The sequence below is a fragment of the Schistocerca piceifrons genome, chromosome 8 (genome assembly GCF_021461385.2).
Source record: "Schistocerca piceifrons isolate TAMUIC-IGC-003096 chromosome 8, iqSchPice1.1, whole genome shotgun sequence".
NCBI classification, from domain to species: Eukaryota; Metazoa; Arthropoda; class Insecta; order Orthoptera; family Acrididae; genus Schistocerca; species Schistocerca piceifrons.
The window spans coordinates 343,006,888-343,021,589 of record NC_060145.1 but is presented as its reverse complement, the minus strand read 5'-3'; the positions used below and the strand labels follow the sequence as shown (position 1 = coordinate 343,021,589).

General features: G+C 43.6%; 1 protein-coding gene across 2 annotated transcripts in view; it reads right to left on the bottom strand.

Moving 5' to 3' along the window:
* The window catches only part of LOC124711221 (peregrin), a 256,431-nt gene that overhangs the window by 30,758 nt on the left and 210,971 nt on the right, over positions 1-14,702 (bottom strand). For both annotated transcript variants that reach the window (XM_047241178.1, XM_047241180.1), the window contains exons 19-20: positions 10,502-10,890; positions 6,655-6,797 (exon numbers count right to left, since the gene is read on the bottom strand). In XM_047241178.1, the coding sequence (XP_047097134.1) occupies positions 6,655-6,797; positions 10,502-10,890 (532 nt within the window). The remainder of the gene's footprint in view (positions 1-6,654; positions 6,798-10,501; positions 10,891-14,702) is intronic.

Here is a 14,702-nt window from a genome sequence, read left to right as displayed (position 1 = left end):
GCGCAGCTGCCGCCATACTCTCCAAAACGTGTGCCGAGCCAGCAAGCAAATGCAGTGCTAAAATCATGCCCGCGGTGTGCTACAACAACTGGGCACACCTCCGTTGCGTGCCGCAAATGTTAAGTTAAATAGTTATTCCGGTCAGAATATCCGTGTGTTAGGACAGTGCAGCCTTCTTGCCACATACAAGGGACAAACAAAACTTGTGTCATTTTACGTACTTCGTTCTTCTTCTGCAGTGAACATGTTTGGTTTAGATTTATTTCGGTTGTTTAACTTGTCTATAGTAAATCAGGTCCTATCAGTGAACCAGACTGTGCCTTCAGCCAGTGTTTCTAGTCTATGTGAAGAATTTGCAGACATTTTTGCACCGGGCCTTGGTTGCGCTAAGAACTATAAAGCACATTTGGAACTGAAAGTAAACGCACAACCGAAATTTTTCAGAGCGCGCAATGTTCCCCACGCATTGCGTGATGAGGTCGCAAGAACATTACACGATTTGGAATCACAAGGTGTGATTGAACGTCTGCAGGCTTCTCTCTGGGCATCACCCTTAGTAATTTTGCCAAAACCTTCCAGAAAATTGAGACTTTGTGTGGACTTCAAGGCAACAGTGAATCCACAATTAGTGATTGCAACTTATCCTTTACCCCGCTCGGAAGATCTTTTTGACAAACTGTGCCCAGGTAAATATTTTTCGAAATTGGACCTAGCAGATGCGTACTTGCAAATACCAGTGGACGAAGAATCCCAGCGCGTCTTGGTGGTTAACACGCATCTTGGTTTGTACCGATTCAAAAGACTGCCATTCGGGTGTGCATCCGCCCCTGCATTGTTTCAGCAATATCTGCAAACTGTTTGTGCCTCGGTCCCTACTGCAGCAAACTATCTGGATGATATTGTGATCTCCAGAAAGACGGAAGAAGAACATTTAGCCAATCTCAGAACATTATTTCAGGTCTTGCGACAAAATGGTCTTCGCTTGCGGAAGGACAAATGTGTGTTTTTTGCTCGTGACTTACCATATCTGGGCCACGTACTCAATGCCCAAGGCATACATCCCAGTCCCGAGCACCTCCGTGCCATACAAGACTTGCCTTCGCCGCAGAATTTGAAGCAGCTACGGAGTGTGCTGGGTAAAATTAATTATTACAACCGATATATTCCCCATGCCTCTTCCATTTCAGCTCCGCTTCATCGCTTACGCCGTAAAGGTGTTCTGTTCATCTAGACGACGGAATACGAACGCGCCTTTCGCCAGTTGAAATCGGCGTTGCTTTCAAATACTTGCCTTACGCCATTTGATCCCCAGAAACCCCTTTTGTTGATGGTAGATGCATCGGATTTCAGGATCGGTGCTGTGCTTGCGCACAAAGATGGCTCGCATGATTGCCCTATTGCCTTTGCATCCAAATTGCTCTCGTCTGCACAAAGAAATTATTCACAGATAGAGAAAGAAGCCTTGGCTCTCTATTTGGTGTTACTAAGTTTCACGATTTCTTGTATGGTTGTCACTTTACCATCATCACAGACCACAAACCTTTGACATCACTTTATCATCCGAACAAGCCTGTACCTCCACGTACAGCGCAGAAATTCATTCACTGGTCTATTTTCCTCTCGCAGTACCGCTACGATATCTTGTATCGGTCCATTGCTAAGCACGAAAACGCCGATGTGTTGTCCCGTTTGCCTGTTGCTGAGGATAGAGCGTTCGATTCTTCCGAACTTGCTTGCATGTTCATTGATGCGGAAACCGATGACGTGGTCGAATCGTTTCCGATTGCTTTTCGTCGTGTAGCTACAGCCACAGCTGCTGACCCTGTCCTTGCTACCATTTTGCGTTTTGTTGCTACGTAATGGCCCTTGTCAAAGTCACGGATCGAGGATCCGTTGGTTCACCGATTTTTTGCTCACAAGGAGAGACTTTTTGTTCGACGTGGTGTTTTGCTGTTGCGTTCTGATAATGATTAGTCCCGGATCGTGGTCCCACGTTCGTTACAGTCCTCTGTCTTACGACTTCTCCACCACGGACATTGGGGTATAGTGCGAACGAAACAACTTGCTCGTCAGCACTGTACTTGGTTCGGAATCGATGCTGCGCTTACGAATATGTGCTCTTCTTGCATGTCGTGTGCCGAACAACAATCCGCACCGCCGCGGAAATTCTTTGCATGGCCGAAAGCCACTTCCCCTTGGCAACGCTTACACATCGATTTTGCTGGTCCATTCTGGAATGCTTGATGTTTGGTTGTGGTAGATTCATTCAGTAATTTTCCTTTTGTTGTCCAGATGTCTTCCATGACGTCATCTGCCACCATCCAAGCGTTATCCGCTATCTTTTGCATTGAAGGTCTTCTGCAGACTATTGTTTCCGACAATGGCCCACAATTCATGTCCGCAGAATTTCAGTCATTCTGCAAGGCCAATGGTATTCAACATCTGACATCCACGCCGTTTTCGCCTCAGTCAAACGGTGCTGCTGAACATTTGGTCCGGACTTTCAAGTCACAGATGTTGAAGTTGAAAGAGGCGCATTCTCGGGAGGACGCGTTATTGCTCTTCTTGTCCTCGTATCGCTCTCAGCCCCGAGATGGTCGCTCGCCGGCTGAGTTGCTCCACGGTCGTCCTCATCGAACCTTGATGTCTTTGCTGCATCCGCCGCATCAGGTTCCTGTGCAGCGGCAGCTACCTGCTTTTGCTCTGGGCGACGTTGCATACTATCGCAACTATCGAGGTTCACGGCGTTGACTCGAAGGGCGCATTCGTCGCTGCCTCGGCCGCGCTATGTATTTGGTTTTGGGGGCCTCTGGTGAGGTGCGTCGGCATCTCAATCAGCTGCGCCTCTGTCGCCGCCTGGGTTCTGCCGCTCCCCGTCTGCTTTCAGCGACGGTGCCGTCTGGTCAGCGCCCTGGGGACCCATCTACTGGCTCGCCTCAGCCCCAGGTGTTACTGACGCTGCCTTCCATTTTGCCCCGTGGCGATGTGCTGCCGCCGCCTGTTCTCCCGCCGGCGCCGCCCGCAGTGGACGCTTCGCTGCAGCCGCCAAGCGCCTCCCTGGGTCACACGCCGCCGATCGCTTCCCGTGATCAGCTGTCCTCCAACATGGACCTCTTGCCCGCTCCGGACCAGATGTCATCTTCTCCCGTCGGCTGCCCCGCCCCGATGGAGGTCGAATCTTCGGCCCCTCCTGTCTCTTTATGGGCGCATACACCGCATGTTGGCGTGCACCCTGGACTAGGTTTTCAGGCGTTTCCTAGCTCCCCTCGGACTGAATGCCCGGTTGCGGGTGGCACAGCCTCGCCTGTTGTTAGGCTCCCCACCTCATCGCATACGTCAACATGAGGTCCTCCCCACGGCGGGCGGAAGCCTTATAACACAACCGTTCGCCGATTTGTGGGGGAGGAATGTGGTGTCACCACCAGACACCACACTTGCTAGGTGGTAGCCTTTAAATCGGCCGCGGTCCATTAGTATACGTCGGACCCGCGTGTCGCCACTGTCAGTGATAGCAGACCGAGCGCCACCACACGGCAGGTCTACAGAGCCTTCCTAGCACTCGCCCCAGTTGTACAGCCGACTTTGCTAGCGAAGCTACACTGACCGATACGCTCTCATTTGCCGAGACGATAGTTAGCATAGCCTTCAGCTACGTCATTTGCTACGACCTAGCAAGGCGCCATAGCAGTTGATAATTAATATTATGAAGCATGTACCGTAACGAGAGATGTTCAAAAAACAGTGTTGGCTCTTCTGCCAACACTACAGTTTGAGCAGCCATTCACTTGGCTGAGGTCATATCCAGGTACGACTGTTGACTTGATCCCATGCCCAGTTCAATTGTGGTCAGCATAGGAACATGGAGGGGCCATTTTCAACAAAGTGCACTGAATGCTGCAATGAAACACATGCCTGCACCAGCTTTGTATTCCGTCATCAAATCTACCACTTACAGCCACCTATGCTGTTTTACAGAGTGTACAAGCCTCTGCCCTCCAAGTTCTATGATGAAACCTCCTGGCAGATTAAGACTGTGTGCTGGACAGAGACTCAAACTCAGGACCTTTGCCTTTTGCAGGCAAGTCTTCTACCGAATGAACTATCTGAGCACAACTCACGACACATCCTCACAGCTTTACTTCTGCCAGTACCTCATCTCCTACCTTCCAAACTTCACAGAAGTTCTCCTGTTTACTGCGCGAGATTAGCACTCCTGGAAAAAAGGATATTGTGGAGACGTGGCTTTGTCCACACTGAAGTGGAATGTACACAGAGCTGAAGCTTCCTGACAAATTAAAACTACGTGTCGGGCCATGCCTCAAACCTAGGACCTTTGCCTTTCGCGGGCAGGTGCTCTACCAACCAAGCTACCTAAGCACAGCATATGACCTGCCCTCACGCCTTTATTTCAGCCAGTACATCTGATACCTTCCAAACTTCAGTAGAGCACTTGCCTGCGAAAGTCAAAAGTCCCACGTTCAAATCACACACTGTTTTAATCTACCAGGAAGTTTGAAATTAATGTACATTCCACTGCAGAGTGAAAAATCATTCTGGTACAACACCTTGTCAGCAATTTGTGATTTCACCATCCTTCAAGCACTTTCCATAGAGGCTCACAACAGTAGCATGGGAATAACCAGCCAGCTTCTGACATGCTTGTTGCCCATTGCTGGGCTATAATGGTCTGCCCTTTGTCGAAGTCATAGGATTCCCCCATTACAGCACATATCATTGCTAGAATGGTTCCCCATTTGTCCCTGCTCCACTTATGTACTTTTCTTACTGTCAAGTGCCCACAACAGCATCAGAAAGCTTTTAATCTTGCAATGAGTAGTGGTCATAATGTTTTAACCTGTGTGTGTGTGATCATTTCATTTACAGCACAGCTGCAAAGCACTCAAAGCATTAACAGGGACTTCACAGCAAGGTGATTTAATTAACCCTTTTCACGCCTGAGTAAATAAACTATACATGAAAAGTTGGCAGACTACTCCACATCCTTTTAGTCACACCAATTCTGAAGGCACTAATTGTTATTTTTAAAAATGCGCAATATTTATATGAAAATACAGCTGACCATATGAAATACCAGTATTGTATTAAATTGTTTACGTGATCAACTTCCTCACTAATGATAATGACTGATCTATTTTTCTGGATTGACTGAGTCCACAAGATGAACAATTATTGCATACAACAAAAATAATTTACGATAACACTGAATTACACTATGTGATCAAAAGTAACTGGACACCTGGCTGAAAATGACTTACAAGTTCGTGGCACCCTCGATAGGTAACGCTAAAATTCAATATGGTGTTGGCCCACCCTTAGCCTCGATGACAGCTTCTACTTGAGCAGGCATACATTCAATCAGGTGCTGGAAGATTTCTTAGGCAATGGCAGCCCGTTCTTTACGGAGTGCTACACTGAAGAGGGGTATTGATGTCGGTGAGGCTTGGCACAAAGTCGGCGTTCCAAAACATCCCAATTTCTATAGGATTCAGGTTAGGACTCTGTGCAGGCCAGTCCATGACAGGGATGTTATTGTCGTGTAACCACTCTGCATATGCCGTGCATTATGAACAGGTGCTTGATTGTGTTGAAAGATGCAATCACCATCCCCAAATTTCTCTTCAACAGTGGGAAGCAAGAAGGTGCTTAAAACATCAAGGTAGGCCTGTGCTGCAATAGTGCCATGCAAAACAACAAGGGGTGCAAGCCCCCTTCATGAAAAACATAACTACAGCGTAACACCACCGCCTTCGAATTTTACTGTTGGCACTACACACACTGGCAGGTGACATTCACCAGGTATTCGCCATACCCACACCTTGCCATCGGATCGTGACATATGTACCATGATTTGTCACTCCACACAACGTATTTACAGTGTTCAATCGTCCAATGTTTACGCTCCTTACACCAAGCGAAGCGTCGTTTGGCATTTACCGACATGATGTGTGGCTTATGGGCAGCCACTCGAACATGAAATCCAAGTTTTCTCATCTCTCGCCTGTCACAGTACTTGCAGTGGATCCTGATGCAATTTGGAATTCCTGTGTGATGGTCTGGATAGGTGTCTGCCTACTACACATTACAACCCTCTTCAACTGTCGGTGGTCTCTGTCAGTCAACAGATGAGGTGAGCCTGTACGCTTTTCTGCTGTCTGTGTCCCTTCATGTTTCCACGTCACTATCACATCGGAAACAGTGGACCTAGGGATGTTTAGGAGTGTGGAAATCGCACGTACAGACATATGACACAAGTGATACCCGATCACCTGACCACGTTCGAAGTCCGTGAGTTCCACGGAGTGCCTCATTCTGCTCTCTCACGATGTCTAATGACTACTGAGGTTGCTGATATGGAGTACCTGCAGTAGGTGGCAGCACAATGCACCTAATATGAAAAACATATGTTTTTGAGGGTGTCCAGATACTTTTGATCACATAGTGTATATTTATAGTCTTCTGCACACAAACTAAAGGTATTCTGAAAAGATACAACTCTTACTCTGCATGAAGACATCTGCTAGAATTAAGCCAGAACCGAGTTTCTACAACTTACACTGCACCTTGCAAACATCCTCTGTCAACTGAGTCACTATGAGTAGTAAGTAACCTATCATGTAATGCACATACACTTACCATGTGCGCTTTGTGTCAAAGAAGAGTACAAGATACACAGGTTCTTCATAGTTTGATGCCAGAGCAAGCACATCAAGCGGTGGTGCAGGTATTGGAACTCCATTGTGCAAGTAACCTGTTCTGGGCATCTTTGGGTTTATAATCTGTGAATAAAAATAAGATTTCATTAGAAAAGTGAATTTACACTGATAATGCACATGTTTGTGACGACTATAAAATTGTGAACAAATCATCATCATAGATTCACACTTTTTGAAGTTGAACACCGGTCTACAACAGATCACCTGTGGTAAGTTAAACACCTGGACTAGAAACTGAAGGCCGTTGAGGTACTAGAGCTGCAGTGTGTTGTCCTAAGCATATTGTCACATTTTTAAGATGAGTCAATACTCCAATTACTGTCTAAAATACCATACAACGGAACTACAGGGGTCACACAGAAAGTACAGAATTTAGGGAAACAAATTCACAACAGTGTCATCTCTGGTGTACACATAGAAGCAGGGACCTGAAAACCCCGACATAAGTTGACAGGGAGACGATGTAGGATTTGATAGGTGAAGTAAAATATTTTTGTTCCATGTCACTCTAATATTGTCCACAAATCTAACTAGAACCTCCCCACAACATTCAAACCTGAACACTATATACTCTGAATCGCAGAAGTGTAAGTCTTGTTTATACTTCTCATAAGTTGCTCCTATGCAGTTCTCACCTAAAGATCTGAAAGTAATACTTGCTTATTTCTAATACTAAAGATTTGAAAGTAGTACTTGCTTATTTCTAATATTTCGGAAGAGAGTGTGTTAAGAGAAGCAGTGAGGATGGGTTGTGTGTCTTTTCTGAATACCACAAGCAGTAAGAGCATTGTTCACAAAAGCCAAGGTTCTGGGTTTGAGTCCTAATCTGGCAGGAAGTTTTAATCTGCCAGGAAGTTTCAAAACAGCACACACTCCACTACACAGTAAAATATTTATTCTAGAAATATTTTATGATTTTAATGTGGTGATTTCCACTGCTTTCTGCATCACCATTTCATTGATGATTACTGGCTTTTTCACATATAAGAGCATTTTCCCAGCCATAAAGTAAAGGGTATCCCCATCTTCTATACATTCCTCCACTATATGTCATTAAAGTTTATACAAGTTGCTGTAGCTGATGTCTTCATTCTGAAAACTGGTTTGATGCAGCACAACAAAGCTTGTGCAAGCTTCTCCAGCTCTGCATAACTTGCAAAATACATTCACTTGAACCCGTTGATTGTAGTCAAGCTTAGATCACACTTTAAAATTGTTAAATATCCTTCTCTGGTTTCACCATTACCAAATTAACTATTCCTTGATGTCTCAGGGTGTGTTCAATCATACTATCCCTTCTTTTAGTTAACATTTGCCAGAAAGTCTTTTGATCCCAACACAAACCAGTATCTCTTCATTAGTTACTTGATCTACCCATCATATATAAACATTCTTCTGTAACATCATACTTATAAAGCTACTATTCACCCTGGTCTGTAGTTTTTATCATCCATGTTTCACTTCCACATTAGGTTACGCTCCAGGAAAACATTTTCAGTAGCAGTACCAGTAGGTAATAAATATCTCAGGGGCTACATTAACTGGCCCCTCATGGCATGTGGAGTCCTGTCTGGAGGTGGTCTTACGCATGGAAATCAGTTACCCGATAAAAAATAAATAAGTTATTGCAATTTGGACAGCCTATTATTAAAAATTTCACAAAAGACTTTCTAAGACTTATTTTATACTCGATGCCAGTAAATTTCTCTCTTTCAGAAATGCATTTCCTGCTATTGTCAGTCTGCATTTTATATCCTTTGTACTTTGGCCATTATAATTTATTTTTTTGTCCAAATATCACAACTTGTTTCTATAAATCTTTCATTTCATAATCTTATTTCTTCAGCATCAACTAATTTAATCTGGCCTCATTCCACTGCTCTCATTATACTTTTGTTGATGCTCATTTTATAACCTCTCTTCGAGGTACTATCCGTTCTGTTCAACTATTCCTCCAAGTGCTTTGCTATCTTTGACGGAATTACATTACCTTGAAACCACAACATTTTAATTTCTTCTCCATGAAATTTAGCTTCCTGCACAGGTTTATCTTGGGTTTCCTTCAGTTTTCTCAATGTACATATTGAACAAGATTGGGGATAGGCTACAACCTCATCTCTCTACTTTTCAATTCAATAAACTTTACCAACAGCTGTATCCTTTAGGTTAATTTATTTTATTTCAAACGCATCCAGTTTCGACAATTTATTTTGCCATCTTCAGGCCCTATACACATTTTCGAATCAACGAGCTTATCGTATAGCGCCATAAAACTGGATACCGTGAATCCCAATCGTGCAACTGATTCATATGAAAGTGTAACACCAACTGAGCCCACACACAGTCCATGAACCTGTTCATGTACATAGGCTCAGTTGGTGTCACCCTTTCGTATGAATCAGTTGCACAACGTTTGGAATTCACGGTATCCAGTTTTATGGTGCTATTTGATAAGCTCATTGATTAAAAAAAAAGCATACGGGGCCTGAAGATGGCAAAATGAATTGCCAAAACTGGTTGCATTCAAAATAAAATAAATTAATCTAAAGTATACGGCTGTTGGTAAAGTTTATTGAATTAAAAGTATGTACCAGGCGATGTCCACTGGCCATAATGGACCAACAGAGACCATCTCTCTACTGTCTCAATTACTGTTTACCTTTCATGTTCTTCATCTCTTATGACTGTAGTCTGGTTTCTGTACAAGAGTAGATTCCCTGTATTTTATCCCAGATAACTTACGAATTTCAAAGAGTGTGTTCCAGTCGACAGTGTGAAAAGTTTTTTTCTAAATCTATGTGTGCTATTAATGAAAGGTGCCTTTCTTCAACCTATAAACTAAGATAAGTCATAAGATCAGTATTGCTTTGAGTATTCCTATATTTTTCCAGAACCAAAACTGATCTTGCCCTACGTCACCTTCCGCTGGTGATAAATACAGCAGCATAATTTTGTTTGTGCAAAGAGAGGAAATGATGCTTTATTTAATCAATTAAGCTGTTCTAGCTGAGACTAAAATTAACTATCAGTGTCAAAGTCAATCTGATACTCATAATTGCCATCTGGGACGATTCAGGAATCCAATAGTGTGGCCTTACGAAGAGCCCTAGAGGAGCTGGTTCGCCATTACTTGTCTCCCTCTGACCTGTTCCAAAGTATCAAGTGTTTATTTGATAGTATGATTAGTGTTTTGGAGAGTAGTGTTGTGTCAATACTGATGTGGATTATTACTGGGACGAAAGGAAAAAGAATGAAATCTGGTGGTTGTACATTAACATACTCCTCTTCAATAGCCCCAGTGAATCCAGTGAATAAATCACTGTCAACCCCCTCCCTCAATGAGGTATTGTTGAGACATGTAATATTTAATTCAAGATGCTGTTGCAGTGTCTGGTCATCATCAGATACTGTGCACTACCATCTCTCTGCTCACTGTCCACTAACTTCTGGCAAAAAGCTTTTCTTTTACCACTAAAATTTGAGCCAGCTTTAACTGGAACAAGAACCGACGCACTAGCACCCGTTACCAATCTCTGACACAGAGGTGTGAGAACAACTATATAGACAAATCCTCATTCCACAAAGTAACTAGATAAATTTTTCATTCAAAATGGGCCGATTTTTTAACTCAAAAGACAGATTACACTGCACCATAAAATACCACTTACGGGCCCACACACTCTCACACAATTTTGCATGATTCATAATCTGTCTGACTTACATTTCTAATATTTACTGTGCAGATTAAAGCATTTAAGAATGCTCACCAGAGCTGGATACCAAGGGTACCCACGGCACTTTGCCCACACAAGGTCAAGGGGTTCAAAGCTGGAACCAGTGCTGTTGTCACCAGCATCATCGTCTGCTCCTGATGAGTAAGCAGCCCTCATTGCTCCACCAGAAGCACCGATGCCACTATTTCCACCTACAGCGCTGGGACCACCACTGCCGCCACCACCACGGCTGCCAACACCGCCAGCACTACCGCCACTGACTCCTCCGCCACTGCCACCCCCGGCTCCTCCGCCACCACCACCACCCGAACTGCTGTTTCCTTCTGCATCTTCATCATCGTCATCATCCTCATCATCGGATGATGTGCAGCTCCAACAGCTGGATTCAGACTGTGTCTCATCGTCTGTCTCAGGTGGAATATCTGTTTCAAAAAACAGTTGTTTTTGAGATGGGCTAAGTAAATTTGCAAAGTGATGAGAGACAACAATGTTCAATGCAACAAACTCTCTCTCTCCTGCTCAAGCATGCACATACTCCCCCCCCCCCCCCCCCCAACACACACACACACACACACACACACACACACACACACACACACACGTGCATGCACACAACCAACCAACCCCCCCCCCCCTCCCGACAAACACGACACACACACACACACACACACACACACACACACACACACACACACACACACACACACACGAGTGCGGGCGGGCGTGCGCGCAGTCCCTTTCCTCCTGTCTCATCTCACACACACAATTTCATCCAGCTACTAACACTGACAGATTCAAAGATTACTTTAAGAGTCCTATAGTGTAACAATTATAAAGTTTCTTGATGATTAGATATAAAAGAAAACTCATGAGTGCAATGAACTATTTATGTGAAGTACAAAATAACTTGCTTTAGGGAATGGTATTACTGATACAATTATTTTTTTATTTATCTAGATGACAACCACAGTTTGTAATCGTACAATGACTGGTCTCAGTTATAAGCTACAGTACTCATTAGATAAAATGGTGTAGCATAGTGAGCTTTGTAGTCCCCAAGACACACAAGTTTTACTACTCTTGTATCAAATCTTGGCCATATTTATCTCTTTTTCTTAATACTACAGCCACCCCCTATTTTTGTTGCAGAGACAGTCCAAATAAAATGTCATAATTAAATGACTGATGTCTTAATTCCACGTCCCTCCTTTCTCCCTGAATGTATTATCATAATCTTATTCCTGAATATTTATTACTACATACATTCACAACAATATATATTACATTTCAACTCTTTGCCTTTTTCTCCAATTCACATTCTCAACTGGCAACTTAATGAAAGAACAGATCTACTTTAGTCTTTGGTCACACAAATGGTATCACTGCCAATATCGACTTATTACAAAATAATTATCAAATGATCTCTTCAAAAAGAAAGGGCAATGAGGATAGTAAAATACTAGGAGACTATATTATTAATTAAACTAACTTGCACATACAACTACACCGTCCAGCCTAATTAATGTGCCACCTGCGAAAAGCCTGAATTTGGTCCGCAAGGATAGATGTATACTTGTGTTGAACCATTGTATTTTCCAGAATGACGAGATCACTCCGGAAGTGCCATGAAAACAATCCCCAACTTTTAAAACTTCCGCTTCTGGCCTGGACCCTTCTGATAACAGTTATAGCATGTTTTCTTTCAGACTTTTCATGCCGTACACGCCAACAGCCATTTGTCTGAAGAACCACAAAACGTGATCCATCTGAAAAGGCCACCTGTTGCCATTCAGTGGATGTACATTTGTGGTATTAATATGAAAAGTCCACCTGTCAGCATGCGTGCGTAAACCAGGCACCTGCTGTGGTGGTTTATCCTATCATATGAGACTGATGACTACCTGCGAGAGTAGCCATATCGTACACCAGCTCTCCTGTCATTGAGGAGACACTGTTGGTAGCCCTTTGGTTCATCAGGGCAGTCAGTTGCTCAACAGTTGCACATCTATTCGCCCATGCACAACTCTGCAGTCATCACTCACACCTGTCACTTATGGCCAGGGGTGCTCCATAGTTAACTTGGCAACAGGTTTGGATAGCGCCACTTTGCCATACAGTATACTTTGACCACAGTGGCATGCGAACTTCACCATTTCAGAAATACTTCCACCTTTGGTATGAAAAACAATGATCATGCCATTTTGGATGTCAGATAAATCACTATGTTTCCAAGTTGCGTCAATAACTGCTCTGTTCTGCAACCTGACACTTTATATACACTCCACTGCTAGTGTTGCCATTAGCCTTCTATGAGTGGTTATTACATGTTCATGTCAAACAAATGTGGTAGTCATATATTTAAAAACAAAGATGATGTGACTTACCATACGAAAGCGCTGGCAGGTCGATAGAAACACAAACAGACACATACATACACACAAAATTCAAGCTTTCGCAACAAACTGTTGCCTCATCAGGAAAGAGGGAAGGAGAGGGAAAGACGAAAGGAAGTGGGTTTTAAGGGAGAGGGTAAGGAGTCATTCCAATCCTGGGAGCGGAAAGACTTACCTTAGGGGGAAAAAAGGACGGGTATACACTCGCACACACACACATGTGGTAGTCACATTAATGTGACTGGACTATGTATTATATGGACTAAAATCCTTTACATAGTAACTTGTCAACTGAAGAGGAACAAAGGTCTGCTCATAATGCAAACACATCTGCTTTCTGACAGTTAAAACTGAAGGCTACGGTTAACTATGCAACAGCATAAAGTTGGTAACTTTTAAACTGTACATGTAAGATTAAAAATGTCCAACTGATAGAGAGAAACACTAGTAAAATATAGCTTAAGTACTGGTGTCGATAACTATACATGCACTACAATCAGGATGCATGACTTCCACCTGTAGACAAGATATGCGAGTAGCAAATTATCAGTTGATGATCTCAAGTGCTCAGTAAACAGCCTGTATGTACAAACTGATAAACACATAAACAATTGTATTAACAGAGATTGTGAGTAGGTGCGGCATAAGGATGGCTTAGGATTTTGTAGATTGAGTGGGCTGTGGCTGCCATTTTGAGAGAGTGGGAAGCACTGAGTAGAATCCTTTGCTACATCTACTCCAAATCCCTAGTTACATGGGTCATACCCTTGTGGAACACACTGGGGCCAGACTTCTCCGATACACCCCCTCAGCACATTCTACTCTGGTCTGATCACAGGCTTATCCTATCATAAGAGACCTATGACTACCTGCAAAAGTAGTCATATCGTATACCAGCTCTGCTTTAATTTTCGGGCAGTATGTTATGTGGGCATGACCACCAACCAGCTGGCCACTCAAATGAATGGCCATCACCAAACTGTAGAGTTGACCTCCCAGAGGCGGAAAACACTGCCAAATACTGCATGACTTATTTCAATATCTGTACCATCCGTATCCTTCCCCTCAACACCAGTTTCACTGGATTAGTAGATGGGAGTTGTACTTACAACACATCCTTCAATCTCATAATCCTTCTGGCCTAGGTCTCCATTAACCCCAGCCCCATGACCCTAACTTCACTCACCCTGCACTCACATCCTCTTTGTCACAGTCTCCCTTTTCCTCAATTTATATCCCCATCCCAATCGCAATCCACATTTCCTGTGACATTGTGCGCAGCACAATCCCATGTCTGGGTCTAGAAACAGCTCACTGGCACCACATTCTTATCCTGTGTATGACACCAATTTCCAGTTGTCAGTCACCATATCCCAACCCTCCCTCCCACTCCCTGCCTTCTACCTATGGATGCCTGCTCCATCAGACACAATGTCATGCATCAGTTACCCTGCAGTGCTAGCACAATGTAGTCAACTACTAATGTAGACATACAGGTGATCTGCATATGTGTGTGCTGTATATCTCTGAAGACTGATTCATCTGAAAGCTAGCAATATACACAGTCTTGTTTATGTGTCTGTTGAGGATTCAAGGCTCCAATTTTTAGTGAGTTGTTACCTTCACTCATTAAAACGTTGATATTCTTAGATTTGACAGTGATCAGCTTGTTGAAAACCATGCTACAAATGCAAACATTCATGAAAGACAATACATATAGGGCTGCAACTGGTACTTTATAAATGAGCTGGAGTAAGCCTGCATTCAATTTCAAATTTTCAGAAAATACAGACTGTTGAGTTATGCTTAAGTCCCTGGCCTTTTCATGTAATCCAGCTCCC